At 42.8% G+C, this 19,415-nt stretch overlaps 1 protein-coding gene across 1 annotated transcript in view; it reads right to left on the bottom strand.

Annotated features, from left to right (window-relative positions):
• Positions 1 to 13,484, bottom strand: part of FAM124A (family with sequence similarity 124 member A) — a gene marked incomplete at both ends in the record, with an annotated part of 47,119 nt that extends 33,635 nt beyond the window's left edge. Inside the window, 2 exons of the mRNA XM_082014095.1 lie at positions 2,783 to 2,814; positions 13,426 to 13,484. Of these exons, the coding sequence (XP_081870221.1) occupies positions 2,783 to 2,814; positions 13,426 to 13,484 (91 nt within the window). The remainder of the gene's footprint in view (positions 1 to 2,782; positions 2,815 to 13,425) is intronic.
• Positions 13,485 to 19,415: the final 5,931 nt, after the last annotated feature.

Genomic DNA, 19,415 nt, shown 5'->3' with positions numbered 1-19,415 from the left:
CCTGACAACAGCCAGAGCCCACAGGGCAGATAACTGCTGCATTTTCTTGCAGAAATGGACACACTCTGCAAACTTTGGTGCTGTTTCCCAAAGTACTTGCTGTACGAAACCACAAATGTTAGACAAATGCTGCCAGTAAAAAGCATTTTTGGGTTACCCAAAGCCAGGACACAAGGGCAAAGAAGAAAAGAATTGAGATGCTTCATAAGACCCAAGGTCCAACCAACCCATCAGGCAAGGCTTTGAACTACTGAAGCAGTACGTCGCCTACGATAACTGCTGCCATATGCTTAGGGAAAAAACGTACTAGAAATAACGCATGTATAGCATGATCGTTCCATTGCCATAGAGCAGCTGATGAGATTTTACTTCTGTCTTGGGAGGTCTAGGGTTCCTGTATACTTTTGCATTGGTGCAAAGTCCTGCAGTTTGTTCAGCTGCTGTTGTTGCAGCAAGTGATATAGGCAGCTGTGGTTAATTCACCTGCTAAATCTTTCTTATCCTTTTCTTGGCATGTCTGTGGAAAACTGTTGTCCAGTGGAGTTCATCCAGAAATTTAGAAGACTATTTATTTATTAAACACTGAAATTGGAGCCTCATCAGTAGTACTAAGACCTCTGTAAAACCAAATTAACCTGTAATCCTTCTGGTTTAGATAAACTCCACTTCATTAGACCAGGAGCTTCAGATAAAGCAGCTGTAGGTAATGGAGATTCTTTGCTTTTTAATTTACAACAGCTTACTTTGTATTATGTTAGGGCCTAACAGCATCATTGATTAGACTGCTTTCTGTCGTATGAACGATACTGCTTCCTGAATCTTTTCCCCAAAGAAATTAAAACGGCCAAATCACCTTTTTTCCCTGCATATCTCTTCCCCAATAATATTTTCTTCAAATGCATTATACACCCGTGACTGCCAGCCTCTGACATGAAAGCATTTCTATTTTACTGAAATTCTTTCATTTAGCTGTTTCTGTTACTCTTAGACTGTCTGACCAAACCGACCACACAAACCCCACAAAATGCAAAGTCAAATACCACTACTTGTGAAGCTGTATGAATATAATTTGCCTTGGAAGCAGAAAAAAGAAAGAAGGAGACTGCTCTGTCTCCTGAACTTTTGTGTCTTTGTTGAAATGATAATACCTCCCTGTACTGACAAATGACTGTTGTTAAAATACAACTGTAATCCCCACATATTCTGGACAGCCGTGGCCAGCAAGACACTGAGGTGACCACAGTTTGTAGGTGACACACTGTAGCTGCCACACAACCAAAAATTACCCTTACAAACAGCTCATTTAATAAAAACAAAGACTTAAACATGTAATTTGTTACCTTTATTTGTAAAACAGGCAGCAGTCATGCAAAGTTGGTAAGGGATCAAAAGCAAATTTTTAGGTGAGAAATACTTTATTTACACTTTGTTTTCTGAACTTATCTGCCAAGTAAGTACTTCTACTAGGCAAAGAATTCCAAGCCACCTCCCAAAAAGTGGAGGAAGCATATTCCCCAAGCCATCACCCCAAATTGCGAGCTGAGGGAGTGGCAGGGCACACATCTGCTGTAACCAGACTAATCCAATTTGCTTTCACTATCACAGAAAAATTGATTGCCTGGATTTTGCTTCCCAATCATTTAAAAAATTAGGTCTGACAGCGGGAATCCAGAAATCTATTTAAACAACAGAATTTAGGAAAAAGCTGCACTAAATTCTCTATTTCTCAGACAGACGCACACAGGGCAGATGGAGGAAAGACAGCGAGCTCCCTGCTAGCCACATCAGCTCAGGAGCCAGACATTACGAACGCTGTCTGATCCAGCTCTTGCTGAAATCAATAAACGTCCTCCACTGAAGACCATGGGAGATGGAAAATAACCCTCTCCACGCTTCAGCCAGAATGTGTGAATGAGAAAAAAACGACAGCTTTCTTCCCCTCTGATTTTCATGATGCTTAAAGATTCAGATTATAAAACACAATTTGTCATCTGTGAATTTTTGTTCTGCTTGCTTGGCATAAATAAAGTTCATGTCTACATGTGAATCAGGGAGACAGGCATCACCTTGCACTTTGACAAGAGAGAGATACTAGTAGCTGTGCATGAATAAGCATTATTGTATTTCAAAGTGCTGTGGATACAGTATGTCCTACAACTAAGAAAACGGTTGGAGTGGATAGATAAAGGACTGAAAAAGTGCACCTTGTTCCTTAAAAAATGGACATTTTGCACTGGTGAGAAAGAAAGAAAAAACAATCCAGATACCAGGATTCATTGTTTATCAGTTGGATAACCTGACATTCAAGTGGCTATCATAAACATCTAGAAAGACTGTGACACCTACTACAACATCTATCATCTTTGAAATCAAAGAAATGCTGCATGGAATTTGCTCTCAAGTGCTTCCTTGGCATCAGCTTACAAATAAGCATTCAATTATTCCTGCATCCCCCAGCTCTAATGACATTCATCACTGCAAACTCATTTGGCTGGAGGACCCATTTGCACGGGCCTCACTGTGTCTACTGATTTTGTTCTCATTTTACCTTGCATTCTTGTGAGCTCCAATATTTTTGACTTTACACATGGGTCATAAACATTCAATCAATTTAATTTTCTATACTGTTTCTAGACATGGATCCAAGAAGAGAAAGAACAAGGGTTTTACTGTGTCAAAGTGAACTCCATCATAACACTAGGTTGATGTTAATAAATATTAGCAACCAGAAAAAAAAAAATATGAGAATCCATTGCAAAAAAATTCTTAAAGTTATACTCACTGCTGGTAGAGGACATACGGCTGTACTCAGACCTGCAAGACAAAGATTTTAGTTAGACTATATAAAATCTAAAATAGATAATGAAAAATGTACTAAGTCTAACTCACATTGCACATTAAAAATAGTTTAATACCCATTTAGCATTATTTTTGTGCTAAGATAGTAACTGGAACAGGTTTTGAACATGGCCTCAGAAAAACTGGCATCTTGCATGAATTTTGAAAACACCTACATAGCATGAATGAAGCGACTAGGGTTTTATCTAGGAGCTATTCATGCAACCTAACTTTAGGCATAAAAATTAAAGCTCAGAAGGCTCTCTAAAAGGAAAAAATAGGCTGCTTCACACACAGGTTAGGAGCAGAGGTCTAACTAGATTTTGACTCTGCTCCTCATCTTCCTCACCTTATGTTCTCGAAATGCTGCTTTGCAGATTTTTGTCTGTTTTAAAAGAGAACTCTATTCAAAGAGCAGAATTTTAATGTTCGTTAGTCACAACTGTCAGGGAAGACACAAAATAAGTACCAAAATACAAACATATATATGACAAAGTTTTTTGCTTTAGGAAACCCTTTTCCTCTAAGACATCTGTCAGTAAAACCATACACCCATTGGTTCTACTTCACTGCATACTGGATTACCCGTGAGAAAGTCTGAGCACTTAAGTATTTTGAGCGACAGTGCAATTAATTTTGCAGCTGCATATAACCCCAAACTCCTGAATAGCCCATTCAGGGCTGATTAAAACATGGCCCATTTATGTCCTACAAATTCAGAAATACTAAGGTAAAACAAATATGCCATCACTGCATAGAAAAAAAAAAAAATCATTTCCACTTCTGAGGTCGTACCTATGACTTCTGAGGGTTTGGTTTTGGAGTTCACAGTCATAGAACCTCCACTCCCCCACTCGTTGGGTCCCCTAAACAGACCCCACTCACCAGAGCTCTCCGCCACAATTAACGCCTTGCGCATATGCCCTGCCATGCCCTGAACGTAACAGGCAAACTGTTCGGGGAGCCGTAACACAGTACTTGGATCCAAACCTAAATGCTTGTTTTATATAAATAATTGCAACAAGTTGGCAATATTGCTTTAAATTAAAAAAACGTGAGCCTTGACTCCTAAGATATTTGTCTGGAAATAAATACCATCTAAGCATATTCTCAGGATACCAGGCTCTCAGGCATCCAAGGGAATGAAGGACATCAACCCCACATAACTATAGTAGCTGCTTTTGATTTTAATATGGACATATCTCTGCAGAAGAAATAAACCAATTACAGTCATCCCCATATTTCATAGCCCCTAGCTTAGCACTCGCTATTCTGCAGATCAGATGCTAAGACTGCTGGTTTAAGTGAGAAAGACCATGAGGAACTACTCCCAACTCTTCTTGCCAATCCCGCTAGACTGGTGAAAATGACACAATCTGAATTCTTCAGAATACTCATGAAGAAAAAATCCACCAATACCATCAAGTACCATGAGGTTATCATGGCTTTTGAAAAAGGTCTGTGCAATGCTGGGGAGAGAGTTGTTCATGAGGGCTTGCAGCTCGCCCTCACTCTCTCTCCTTTACTAAATTCTGCACCCCCAGCCACTTTGGTAATGCCAGGGAGCAAGGAAACATCTGTCACACATGGCGGAGACCACTGGATTAAGTCATTGGTAGCCCCTCTCAGTCGCCCCATATATGCCTGCTACATAGCACCTCCTCCATGGATAAAATCCCTCAACCAGCCTCTCCCAGGACCTTGGTGTAGCTGGGAAAGGCAGAGGCAGTAACGACACCAGCAGAGAAGAAGACCTCCTTCTTCCTACTGCTGGGCCACGTACACACCAGCGGTCCGGCTCTGGGCAGGGACCAAGGGGAAGTGATCCCAAGGGCTGGCTAAGTAGTGCTGTGCGGGCCACAAAGCTGCGTGGTATTTTCAGCAAGTCAGATCGATATAAATTTGGCACCATGTATATTTGGAAGGGTGTGAAAACTGTGTAACATGTCACTCTTCACAAGCCCAGAGGCAAGCAAGATACATCCAGCTGCCTCCAAGCATCCCAAGCAAACATTCATTTAGTCTGCACTTCTGTTTGAAAACAGCCCGGGGCTGTCCTTCAATATATCTGTGTTAAGCAGTTGGTGGCTAATTCAATATGAATCTGCACTGCTTGTTTTTTGGATAGAAGCACAACAACATTTTGCCTTTTGCTTACTGCAAGTAGAAGCAGCTTTCCATTGCTTCACAGTGTTATTTTATTATCCCAAAGTGCTGCAGGCACATTATATGACACGGAGAATTAATGAGTCCTGAACCGAGGAAGTGGCAGTCGACGTTATAGGCAGGACATGAAAAATGAGACAAGAGGAAAAATAAAAAGATGGGGAGTGAGAAAGGAGGAGACAACAGTGTGCTTGGAGACTAATTGCACAGACACATTTTAATAGGCTTTAGAATTGTAGTGGGGGCTTTTTATAATTCTAATATGGTTCAAGCTAATATTTAATTCATATTTGTTGCATAACTGACATACAAAGAATAAAAAAAAAAAAGATATAATTAAGCTCAAAGGCTTATGTCAACCTCAGCTGCTGAAATGAGGACCGTACCCTCCCTAAGCTCCCTCTATAGTCAATAAAAAGAGAGGTCTGAAGTGTGTCTCTCCCTAGCTGTTGTCGACAGATGAAGCCTACAGAAACCACATTCAGCTACATGCCTAAAACCAAATGGGATGAGTATGAGTCTCTCTACATGCTCTCAGGGCCAACCTGAATCGCCTTTTGCCCTCCCTCTGACTCCTTTCTTTCTTAGAATTTCTTTGTCTTGAATCTAGTTCTTAAGAACAAAAATAATAGTGTAAATAGTAAAATCCTTAATATTTTCAAAACATTAGCACAAACCCTTCAGATTCATGACATGTAGTGCTGGCTTACAAAATACATTTTTTTTTTCCTTACAGTCAGCTATTTAGGATACTACATTCTGAAGTTTCTGTAAGTCTTTTAAGCTTTTTAGACTATATCCTGGTTCAGAATGTGTGTATACACAACACACATTCCCTTTGACATGACCATGCATTAGAAAAATTAAGTACTGAAATAAACATCTCCTGGGTCATGTAGACTCTCTGGACATCAGGCAGCTTTGTTCCTTCCCATTCTTTCCATCCCTGTTTTAAACACCCTGAGTATCGGCTTCTATCAGTTCCCTTGGAAGAGGATTTTCCCATTAGGACAAGTCAAGAGTAAAGCACTCAGGGGTTTTAATGGTGGCAGACTGGGGCCATACTGGGGCTCAGAGGTTCCAGGCCAATTACATGGTCTTGCAACAAGCTATTTCCTCTGATAGATATTACATTATAGATAAAAGGAAAGAGACATTCAGGACAGAAACTGAACAAATAGAGGACTGTTCCCTTTATAGACATAATGAGGAAAAAATGATCAAAAAGGGTATTGAAGCAGTGGGAGACACTGAAAAGGAGGGCTCATCGCTCAGTCAAAAGACACATCGGTCTGCAAAGAATTTGTGCTCAATGGTCAGCCCACCAGCAAAGAGGAGCTGTGAACATGTCAAAAGACATTAAAATAGGAATGTAGAAGCTTTAGATAAATGTGGGACCTCAATTCCCATTAGTGCCCTTGAAGGATCATGACTTTGCGTTATCGGAGAGCGTAAGACCATCACGAGCACAAATGATCCGAAGGAATCCCCTGAGATCAGCCTGCAATACTCATTGCTGCTTAGCAATACAGAGCCTCAAAATACCCAAGAAAGGGCAATAGCCCAAGAAAGGGATATACCAGTAAGCAGCTGCTAGCACAACTTGCAATTACTGAGTATGGTATATAAAAACACTCTAAATCTGTTTCTTTGAGTAAGGAGCACAATGATGTTACATCTCTGAATCACATAAGCCATGTAGCTACACCAGCATCACACTGTTCTTGGGTTACTTCGGCATGCTAATCAGCCATGGCACAGCATCACGTTAACATAGCTACAGCTGTGACATCTACGCTAATAAACAAATGCGCTCAGGAGAACTGTCTGGGACTGAGGCCAACTGCCATGAAACAGTCTGCACCTGTACCATTAAAACCTCTTGCCTTCCAAAACAGACTGGCAAGTGGTCTGCCAGGAACAGTCCCTGGGCCATGGTAACGTGGTAAAACAAGTCCCTGGCCCACGGTAAAATACACTCAAGAATCACATGGAAAAGAGCTAGATGGCCCCATCCAAACTGATGCCATCAACCATTTTAAGTATTCAACAACATGGACAACTCTGTCCCAGGGCTCAGGGACACCCTCACATGCTGTTTAATGCACTGGCATGGCTGTAGCTAGGGTTTCCAAGCCAGACAGCATCTCCATAAGGCGGTCTGCTGTGTAAAAGGAACACGTGTCTCTCAAGTTATTCTAACACAACACTACACCATGATATGCCCAAGGTCACCATTGCCAGGACTCCTTAGTCCCCCCATAGAAGGAAATTGTGGAAAGTTTACTAGCTCTTATGCTGTTTGCATCCTTTGCTTGCCTAGGACTGACGGAACAGCACCTGCTGGATTCACATTTCCCTGCCTTTTCCAACTAGCATTGTTTCAGATTTCACTGTTCCATATTAAAAGCTGTATTTAACAGCTTCTTTGCCTTCCCTCCCTAGAAAGTGCTCCACAGGGCACATGGGACGATTTTATAGCAGTTAAAGCACAATGTGTGAGTCAGAAGATTTAGCTTTGTAGCTCTGTCTTGGGTTTCTTCTCACCACATTCCTGCAGGTCAGATTACAATCTGTTTCACTAATATCAGTCCAATGCAAAACCATTACCTCCACTGTACTTCTACTTCTGCAATCAAGACAACTGCAATGGAATAACTCAGAGCATCTTGTCCTGAAACACCTTGCTCTGGATTTCTAGTCAAGTGATGAAGTCAGATGATGGATTTCCATCCCTCAGCTGTAACTACCACACTCAGGACCTTAATACCAACAACAGTGCTTGAGGCCCCGTGTGGGAGACATCATCATCATTGTCATAAGGATGAAGGGTTGTTTGTAATCTTTGAAAAAGCATCTGATGGGGCAGGACCACGCTCTGCTTTAGTGAGCACACCTGCCTGCACACCCCACTCACCGCTCATTTACAGAGCGGTCACCAGAGGGACTCATCAGGACTCAGGTGGCACGTACACGCCTGTCCAAAGCCAGCGTGTGTGTCACCCTCCCAGGCTCCTGTTGCTCTTAACTAACTAGAGAAGCAGCTTAACTTATACCAAACGCCTAACCTTCACACCTTAGCTGAGGTGAACTTCACTGCCTGCTGGGACCTAACCATCACGGGTGTCAGCATAGACTTCCTGGCTACCAGAATGTCATTTAAAGTCTGTGTCAACCTCACTTTTGGTGCCTAGCCCCAATGCCATGCGCTAGCAGGTCTGCTTACCCTGAAGTTCAACCAAACAGCTTCATTCCACCGAGTAAATCTGGTTAGAAATGGTGCCTCAACCCTGATTTGGGACAAATAGCTCAAATTTATATTATTTGAATGTCAAATCGGAGACAAGTTGTCTACCTCGGCACATCTGGAACAATGGATATATAAGAAGTGAAAGTCTCAGAAAAAAAATAATAAAAGAAATCCCAAGGTAAAAACAGGCCTTAAAATAGGTTTCAGCAGCAGTGATTTCTACTCCTAAGAGTTTCTCATAGATGGATGAAATATGTGACAAGAGACTGACATGTCATACTGAAGGACTACCACACAGATGACAGTCATAAACATTGAATCCCCTCAAGCTAGAAACATGTGACATGAAAACAATCTCTCACCCCAATAAACCATTCAACTATTCATTTGATAATTTAAGCAACGCATTCTGACTGAGGACATACATGAATTACAATTTTCTTAATACTTTTTCCTTTAAGTGGGGTACACCCTCTTTTTTTATAGACTGCCTTGTCTCCTATTAGCAATTGTATTTTCTGCTTTAGTGTCTCACACATTTTGCAGAACGGCAACGAAGAAAGAATTTGCTTTTCTGCTTAACAGAGGCTCAAATAATTCATGATTTGGCCACACATGCAGCTAGCGAGAACCACGAGGAAAAACAACAAACAAGTACAGCACAGTTCAAAAAATTAGCATAATCTCTGAAAAGCTAATCTGAGCGATAGAACCACAGGAGAAAATGAAAAGGAACCAACAACGCCCCTGAATATAACTGTAACCAAGTAGTAATGGATTTTACTAAAGAAATATTAAAAACAGCTGCTGCATGGTACAGTGCCCTATGCTTCAAGAATCTTTTGTTTGTCTGTTTTGCAATAGGTTTCTGTATATATCGTTGAACTGTTCCTTGGCAGTTGTCTGCTACCAAAGAGACAGTATAATTTTCCTTCTTCCTAAAATTCATCAAATACTTGGCAATTAACTACTCATAAATTCAGTTTGAATCATCAATATTTAGGGTTTTAAATTATTATACAGAAAGAAACCACCCTTGTACTTCAATAATGTCTCCCCGCTTTCTCTAAAAAGGTAAATAAATTAATTGAAATACAAGTGGGAATATTGCAAATTCAAATAATTTAAGTTAAAAGTTATAACTTCTCAAAACTTTAAATGACTTCCAAGCGAGGAAGGAGAAAACTGAGGGTTTAGGCAAACTTTGAAACTACTAGTAAGCTAATGATTAAAGGGTGAACCCTTTAAGACATGGGCTCTCACAGCTGTCTACAGGAACAATTGAAGTTCTGCTGGGAATTGTCACATAGATTGAAATCTTCATTAATGCCGGTGTTATCCTCAGTTAAGGCATATACACTTGATAAATAGGAGGGAGCATTCCTATAGACGCAGTCCTTGAGCACAGCTAACAGGACCAAATAAAAGCTTAGGAATCAAAAATTTAAGACTCTAGGTCTGAGAAGCTACCAGTTTTCCACATTCGCTATGCATCGCTCTGGCTATCAGTCCTGCACACAATGAATTCAGCTGATGCTTTGCCCTGGACATCAGCAGTAGCAAGAATCTGTCTCATCGCTTCAAAATTACATGCCCAACAACTTCTAGAATTGTTTTAGTTTGTCATCTTGGGAGTTTCAGCCCCAAAAAACCTTTGCTCTGCTATTCAGAGTACGGACAGTGAAATAATGAAATAATTGCTCTCAAGAAAATTTGAAAATTAACATTTCTATAACTCATTTTAGGTAGCTTAGAGTTAATTTTTCTAGCTTTTATTTTCTATGCAATTTATCTACAGTTCTTTAAACATACATATTTCTCCACCTTTCATTCTTTTTCCACTTGTTTTTCCCCCTGCTTTCTAATCAAAGCCCAAAGAAATTTTCTTCTTCCTAAAAAGACAGGTTTTACAGTACAAATCCACTACTAACATTATTACTACAGAAAACTGTCTCTCTCATATACTTCTGGGCTAAAAGATTTCAGAAGCAGATAAAATAAGGTTTTTATACTATAAAGCCCAAAAATACACTTCCCAAGAAGACACAACTTGTACAGGCAAAATCTCTAAGACCAAGTATGGTCAAACTTTTTCAAATCTCATTAATAAATAGCCAATATAAACTAATTGGCTTACATGTTCTACTCCCTTTATTTAGGTTCTTGACAACACCAGCTCAATCCTTTCTTATTGGATTCAGGAACTCAAAATACGTTTTTTTTGTTCAGCAGCCTCTTTGCCAACCCCATTTATCGAAGTAAATGCAGTAAGAGGAAGGTATTTTCCAGCAAATCAGGAAAATGAAGGCTTCAAACTGTAACTGATCTTGCCTGTAGCACAGAGATTTGCCTGCTCTTGTAGCAGGAAGCCACAGCAAAACCTTAAGGAATATATGTGCGGTAGAGTACTTGATGTATTAGATTGGTTAGCTGCTATAAACAGCTTCAGCAGTATAGGCTCCGTATAAGAGCTCACACATCATTAAATACAGTCATCGAGATGACAAGGGCTTGCAGCGCCTGGATTTACTACAGTCGCTATCCACTACTGTCCCCTCGGTGACAGAAAGGGACCACTTGATGTAGAACTGTTGCTGAATTACTTCGACAGTTGCCTCTCCTTGTACTTTCAGAGGATGACGGCTGAACTTCAAAATAGTTAATTAATTTGGTTTTAACCGTTGAATAATTGGAGAAAAAGGAAAACAGCTCAACTTAGCAATAGCTATGATGGGACTGAGACAGAGCAAAAAGCAGATCTTCTGGTAGGAGGCAAAAGCAAGTGCTGTGAACAGTTGGTTTGGTGAGAAAGCTGAAATATAAACATTGTGAGAGAGACATACGCAACATGTTTATCTGACTAAAATAGCTGCTAAAAAAATCTAAAAATAATAATTGAAATGCGGAGACTCGCCGCTTTTCAAAACAAGCTGCAGCACAAAGCACTGCAGTTATTAATCGCCATATGTCATTGTTCAGATTCCTCAGACAGGCTCTTCTGCTAATCTACACCCTCCTGTGTCAAGCCTGGGACAGGGATGCTTCTTCATAAAATCATCAGCTTTAGCACCTCATCAACACCAGACACAAAGCAGCTGTCATGCTGGTCACTGAGGTCTAAAGGCTAATGTCACCAGCTGGGTCAAATCCTTCCAAGTGCCCCTCCCAAGAAAACCCAGGTTTTTCTATTCCAGATAAACACAGCGAATTAAAAGTGACTTGACTCATCAAGGACTTTTTGAGCTTTAAACCAGCCATGATTTTACTGATTATTTTGTCTTCCTTTTACCACTTTTGCCAAAGATTAACTAAAAACCTGTTATCCCACTATCTGGAAAGAGGCCTGGATTTTTCCTTTAAGCTCATGTCACATAAAACATTTAAAAACTTTTCCCATTAGGTGTGTCAACTAAGGTGATGGAAAAAGTCCTTAACTTCCCAGACCACAGAAGAGAGTAAAAAAATTATTTAATTAATAGCTGGATGTATGAAAAAGATTGCTATATTCCATTTCCACCTTTCCCCCCCCGCCAATTTGTAATATTGCTACTTCAGTTTTGGTGCCATGCACCTGATACCACTTGGCAAAAAAGAATTGTCTTTACAGTTTTGTTTATGCTCTCAGTCTCATACAGAATCACAGAATGGTAGGGGTTGGAAGGGACCTCTGACGATCATCTGGTCCAATCCCCCTGCCAAGGCAGGATCACCCAGGGCAGGTTGCCCAGGAACGCATCCAGTCAGGTTTTGAAGGTCTCCAGAGAAGGAGACTCCACAACAGCGTGGAGCCCTGATGCAAGGGTGGGTGCTATTATGTACCAGTAGCAGTCTGAGATTAGGGTACCATCGTTTTTCCTGAACATCAGCATGTGCTGTTATGGTAGGAGGAAGGAAAGGAGTCGGAGGAAGAACAGGAACACTGTCTGACCTTGTTGCAAAGGGAAGTATCTGTCTCTGCGTACACCCTTGTGCCCACACAACAGTCCGACTAGAAACCAAAGGAGATACACCAGACAAGGGAGCGGGGGGAAAAACTGTTGGGAAAGCAAGGAAGGAGGACAATGAAGACCTAGGAGGGAACAGTGTTAACAGGAGTGGGCAACTTTCTTTTGTCCTTCTGGAGCCAGAGAAGGAGCAAAGGCTCACTGTCGTTCCCCACAAGATGACCCAGCAGCAGCATGTAGGACAGGCTGGAAAGCACTTCCCTCTATCTCCCACAGATAAGGGCTGAAGGTGGGACCTGAATTGGAGATTCCATGGATCATCATTGCAGCTCCATCATCTTAGGAGAAGTGATCCAACTAACAAACATAGCACACCTCTGGCAGCAGGGTCATGAAGTCAGAAAAAAAGGCATTCGCCTTGACTCTTCTATGACACTTGCAGGTTGGACAACTACCAGCAAAGTTCACAGCACTTCATAGGTGATGTACAGTGAGTATCATGACAACAGCAACCCAATTTCAGGGTGCCTACAAATCTAACCCGCTTTTGTGGCTCTCTGATGGTCCTTCTAAGGAGTCAGCTCTGTCTGACTGATGTTGTTCAGGTGCCACTGCCACAAGGACAGCATAGGTAGCTGGGCATGCTTCTAGACTATCCTTAACACAAGTTATCCCGGGATAGAGGGATGGTGCAGCACTAAGCCCTGGCCGATGTCTCTACAGCCCCTGAAGCAATAGCACTGGGCCCCACTGCCGAGGGCAGCACAACGTGCCTTGGACCTCAAAGACCACAGCCACGATCCCTTAGAGTACCCTCCTCCCCATGTGCTGAAGGAGGCTAATGGGGACCCTTCTCCTACTGAACCGACAGAGAAGGTGGATTCCCCGGGGCTTTCCAAGCACCGTGACGCCCGCGGCCGGAGCGCTCCCCGCTTCCCCAGGGGCTTACACAGGAGACCCCCAGCCCCGGGATGAGGGCAGGGAGGAGGGCATCGCGCTGCCCGGGGTGCAGCCCCGGCTGTCGGAGGGAGGAGGCTCAGCCCAGGACACACACCCGCCGCCCCGGCCCCGCCGCTGCCAGGACGCGCTCGGCGGCGCCCAGCGGGCAACAAGTGCCGTCTCCGGGCGGGCGCTGCGGCTCGGGAGGGAGCTCCCTGCTGCCACGGCCCGGCCCGCGGTGTGGGGGGGAGAAGGTAAGAGACCCCCTGCCCTGCCGCCGCCACTCACCCGCCCGTCTCGGCTCCCGAGTCCACGCAGTCGTCCTCGCCGCCGGGCTGCTTCTCCATGGCGGCGGCGGGTCCAGGCCCGCCCGCTCGCCCTCCCGTGGGGCAGCGGCGGCTGCCGCGACCTGCCTCCGCCTCTGCCGCCGCTCCGCCGTCTGCGAGAGGCAACACTGGCCGCTGCCGCCGCCTGCCCGGGGGTCGGAGCCGCTCCTCCGGCCCGGCCCGGCCCTCCCTCCCGGCCCGTAGCGGCGCCGATCGCCCCTGCCCCCCCGCCGCCCGCGGGCCGCGGGGGAGCCCGCTGGGAGGGGAGGGGGACCGCCTGCCTCGCCCGCGCCCCTCAAAACACCCCCGTCCCGCGGCGAAGACCTGCCATCCGCGCTTGTCGACAGGGCCACCGTGTTTGGGTGCTCGTGTGTTAGAAACCGCTTCAGCACCTTCGTTACATCACTTCTGTTTTTCCGGCTGGAAGAAGCGCTAAGAGGTGCGGCGCCCCGCAGCCAGTGAAAGCGCGGAGCGGCTGTGTGGATGGACGTCCTCGCCCCCCATGTGCTTTTGGAGTATCCGCCGTTACAGCCTTTTGTGCGAAGTCTTTCGCTGCGCTGAGCTTTCTCCAGGCTCCCTCAGTGCTGCCTGGCACTTGCTCATTACATCGGATATAATCATTTTGGAATTACACGCAGAAGAGGGCAGGGGATGGTTTTCCCACTGCATGAGAATTTCTGTAATGACGACAAAAGAATGATGTGATGCAAAAGGTGCATTTTCAATGCTGCCTGGGAAGATATTCTGATGTATATCTGCCATTGTATGGCAGTTGTATTCGATAACGTGAGAGTGCTGTGAAAAGTTGTAGGTGAGCTTCTGTATTCTGCGCATGTCAGGCGTGCCCGTCTGTTTTGTATTTGGAGTCAAACACCTCTCTGTTTCTCCACCGCTTACGTAAATACAAATATTCACCCACATAGGTGTGACCCAATCTCTCGCTCAGAAGAAAAAAAATTAGTCTTTCTTTAATCCACTTGGTCATTCAGGCCGGAGCAGATGACAAGAGAAGGGGACAGAACTGATTTGTTAGCTTGTGTCTCCAAGCTGGGACACCAGCACCTGTGTCTCTTCTGGGTCAGGTTCAAGTACAGAACTAGGAGGTGGTGTTCTGTGTTCCCCACAATCTAGATATTGTGGGAAAATTAAAAAAAAGAAATCTACCCCAGAACTGGGAAACCTATTCCATTAATGTTTTGTGGAAAATATCATATTTGATGAATTGAAATTTCATCTTCAGAATTCTCCAACTACCAAATTACTATTGGCTGCAGGAGATGGCCACTTGCAGAAAGTGATCAGAAGTTAAAAAAAAAAAGTTGTTAAAAAAATAACTATTTTCTTCTACTTATTATTTGTGCCTTCCAAGAAAGAAGAAAAATAGTGAAAATCTCAATATTTGAGATGTAAGATGGACCATAATGTAAAAATATACTGTATAAGACAATCTTACATTGGCATAAGAAGTGCTAAACGGTTTTAGTTTGCCACCAGTACTTCTTTAGCTATGTCTACATTGTATGGCATTGACATCCTTCATTTCAAGATACATTCATGCTTGTCAGTGGTACATTAAGACATATATAGGCACACAGTTGCACAAATTAACAGCAACATCTAACATTGTTTAACAGGCTCATGCTGGGTGTAGTTCATGCCACTGTTGTCTCTGACAGTGTATGGCCCTGGTTCTCTGAAATAATTGGGATGTGGGTAGGATGCTTGTAAAATCAAAGGAAAGGAGAACACCTTGGGAGGATCTGTCAAAGTGTTGCTCGTATACTGTAGGAACAACGAGCAGGTACCAAACCCAGAAATGCTCATTGTGAAACTGGTGAATTCCCACTGCTCTGCAACGGAGAGATGCTGGGCTCGTGTGCAGTCCTGCGGTCTCTTGGCATCACAGGAGGTCAGTCCACCATATGTCTCCAGTGATCTTTAGAAGAAACTTTCAGCCTCTACTATTCATCAAGAATTAGGAAAAAAAAAATCCTTGTATAGGAAAGATGGTATTTAATCTTTTTTGAATATCTAGCTGGGTTTGCATGCATGTCATTTTGAAAGCAGTATAAATGATTTATGGTGAGGATTTCACATAAACATTACCAAACATATTAGTTTGGACAAAATGCTCTAAAAAGTGCTCATACAGAACAGTCCTGTACAGGCACCTACGTAGTAGTTCAGAATATACAGAAACAAACTCTTCTATCCTTTGTGACTGGTGAACTGCCATCTAAACTAATTTACTCACAAAATTAAATGTGTACAATTTCTTTTAGGACTGGGACCAAAATGCTGCGCCTGGCTATGAAAGTAACCATGGCATGAGCTGGTTCTCAGCTTGCTCATATTTGAATCATTATATTCAGGTAAGAGGCATTAACATGTTTTCAGACATAATGTGATGTTAAGAGATTCATCCAAGGTCAGAAAGAGGCAAAACCGAGATATCAATTCAGTATATCTTATTCCCAGCTTGGGCCTCTGTTTTGGGAACAGGTAAATATTTATTCTCTGTCAACTGCAATGGCAGTGGAGGACCTTGAGCCCCCCAAAGGAGGTATCATAGTCTGTGTTACCAGACCTGGACAGATGTTGCTGTCTCTGTGATTCTTAGTCTACACGCATGCATTTATTTAGTTAGTGCAACTGTGCTTAAAAGCAAGTCACTTCCATTTGCTTTTAAGTGTGATTTCAAAGTGAAATAAATCAACTCTAGCCACTGTTGAACTGATTTAAGATGTAACCAAACCTCCTTAAATATTTAGAAATAGGTTTAGTTAAATTGATACATTTCTATATGTAAAATTTTAGGTGGTCAGCTAATAGATCTTTTCCATCTCTGACTTCTATTATTCTAGTTAGTTATGTTTAAACACTGGCATATGAGAGGATCTGGAATAGATTTTATGCTGCATTTAAGATTAATTTATTCCATCTGTCCCAGGGAGGGAGAAAAGAAACATTTGAAGGAAATATATAATTAAGATAGTAAGTAAAGCTACCACAAACTCAAGGCTCTCTTATTTATATATTTGCCTCATTTAACTCTGTTTTATTCTGGTCTATCACATAATTATGGTGAAAAGGAGACTTCTCCGCATTAAATTCCAAGACTTTCAGAGATTTTAATGAATGAGGTGTTAAGTCCTGGCCTTTACGTAGATTTTTCTCTGTTACCTGAGCTTCACATTAGCTCCTCTGTAGCGTTTGTTGAAGGAGAAGTTAAGTTTTAATTACTTTCTTATACTTACAAGGCTGTGATACTGGTTTAAAGATAAGGACATAGTGAAAATATTCCTAGGTTAAATGTCCCCAAATTTCAAGCCTTTCATTAAACAGCATTTAATAGCAGTGGTCACAAAGACTGTCAGACACAAAAGTATCAGGAGACATCTTCAAAGAAGCCAAACAAGCAAACCACTCTGTTGTCAAAACCAAACTAACACTGAGGACAATGATATGAATGCTTGTTCTGTAGAAAGTTCTCTTGCCTCTTCTTGCCTAGGGCCAGACCTAAAATAGGAGTTAAGGTACTTAAAAGAGGATGTAAAGTGAATTTTTGTGACTGTGTTCAAATCTCTTAGCCTGGTAAGTCCTACACAGTGGCTAATTAGGAGGTGTCTACCTTCCAAAGAAAACTTTAAATGTGCATGGTGCTGTATGTCCAGACTGTACAAGGTTAACTGTCTTAGCTCGTATCAGCAAGGTTAAGCACCACCTACCTGCAGCCTCCAGCTGCTATAACCTCTGTCCTCGCAGAAGGAAATGCAAGCAGCAGAACCTCCTCCTCATCCCTCACATAATGTTCTTAGTAACCAAGAACATGGTGCAGGAGAGCGATAGCTGCAGCCTCAGGCTGAAGAAAGGGAGAGTGGAAAGCTGATAGATGAACAGCATCAGATCATATGTGTGCTAAAACAGGAGAGGAAGCAAAAGCATCTATTTCCCTCATGAATCCACACCTGGATTCAAATTTCAGTCTCTTTTCTGCTCCTTGAGTTCTGCCTGCTGGGCTATCATCTTTCCTGCACCAGCCATGAGGATGGAGTATAAGCAGAAGAGCGTCAGTCTGGCTCTTCAGCCCAAAGAAAAGAAGTGGCTGTTTTGACCACTGCCCCATGTGGATGTCCTACCGATTCTGGTATCCCTTATGTGATATTTCTAGCCTCTCACCTGTATTTCTTTCTATACAGTGGCAGAGCTTCACTGTAGGGTAGGGAGAGAGGAGAAAAATGTGTCTCTCTTCATGTAACTGAAATTCTGGTGGTAAGGTTGAGCTGCTGGGAAAAAAAAAGTACTCAATTCAGTTCTTTTCATGCAGCATTTTGGATCTCTCCCTTTTTCTGTGCAATTCCAAAAGAAAAAGGGACAGAGGCCACTGCAGTTCCTTCTGGCATTATACTATAAGTTAAAGAGTCCTTCCAGTTTCTGAGAGACAGAACACAGACCTAGCTTAGCAGAGGATTTGGGACTCTAGGCGAAGAAAAGACAATGACGCTAAAGGATGGGGTTTTTCATTCCCAACTAGCTTTTCAAAATGGACTATAATCCACTATATAATGGACTATAAAGAGTCTCCATCCTCTGCTACCTGGCTCTGGAGGCAGAATCTCACCCTTAATAAGGGGTTCTGGATTCCATCCCTGGCACTTTCCATCCCACTCTAGGTGTTGCAGTGATGAACTTCTCAGCTTACAGGATCTGGTGTTTATAAAGAAGGTTTTCTCCTTTAGTGGTCCCGGAGGAAATTAGCACTCTGCAGGTCAAGACTTTGTTAACATTCACTACTGGACTTAAGACACTGGGTTGTGGATTAAAAAAATGGAGACAATTGCAGTTTTGGAAGGAGGAGCGGAGTTATGGCTTGGCATGTGGTTCAGTCTTCATTCTAGGTCAGCCCTAAGAGGCTGACTTTCAGACTGGTAAATGTTGCCAAAATATTTGTGGCAGTTTCTCACATAGATTGTTGGGTTGTTGGGTTTTTTTAAGGGTTACAATGAGGTCAGTTTCATTTGTGGTAGGTCTCAAGCCAGACACCCAACCTCCTAAAATTCTACAATTTTGAGGTAAAATACAACTATGCAATAAAAAGCTGTTTCTTCAAAGCACTGAGGCAAGGGTTTTCAGTGGAGTTTCAGGGAGTTTTGTTCCCAGGTCCCACTCATTTAAGTTTCATTTGAAAACCCTAGCATGCACACTCCTACCAAAGTTCATGATACAGTGTAGCAAATATGTATTTTATAAGCAAATTGCTCTTTTTTACTTGAATTCTACTGTATTAAATTTTTTATTGAAAACTTGTAGCACTCAGTAACAACTGCTGTAAAAACTTGAGTATTTGGAGTCCCTTTCTGTGTCATCCTGAAGCCCAGAACTCAATGGGAGTACAAGGGGGAGCAGAGCTGCACCCCACCTCTGTGCAACCATCTAGTTGGAGGCTTGACTAAGCTGGGTGATGGAAAACCCTTCTCAGGGTACGTAAAGGCCAGGTGGCTCTGTATCATGGACTTGAAAGAATTCCTGTTGCCCTCACATTGCAAGTGTGAGGCCACATTCTTTCCAGTGGATGTAATCAGTGGTTTTCTGTGTGTAGGTGCCAGGATCAGCACCCAGGCTTGGACTTTAGGGCAGTGGCTCTGTGCCAAGGAATAACGAATTGGTCCTCAGGCTCTGTGAGTGGACTGATTGATACTGACATCCCAGATAAAGTATAAGAGGTGAGCTTTTGCTTCAAACCTTGACTCAGCCTTCACTGGTGTGAGGGAACCTAGAAGAGCTTAGCACCATTTTGGACAGCCCTGAATGTGGAAAGCCTGGTGTACAAGGGCTACATGCCACAGTTATGTGAAGGGATGTGGAAGTCATGCAGATGAATTCCCCTTTTTCTGGTCACCAGCTGCTGGTGTTACACTGCACCTCTCCTTTGGTGCCCTGCAAGAGAGAGTG

This window comes from Phaethon aethereus (genome assembly GCF_964289735.1).
Source record: "Phaethon aethereus genome assembly, chromosome: 1".
Lineage (NCBI taxonomy): Eukaryota > Metazoa > Chordata > Aves > Phaethontiformes > Phaethontidae > Phaethon > Phaethon aethereus.
The sequence above is the reverse complement of the archived record's forward strand: the minus strand, read 5'-3'. Positions and strand labels throughout refer to the sequence as shown.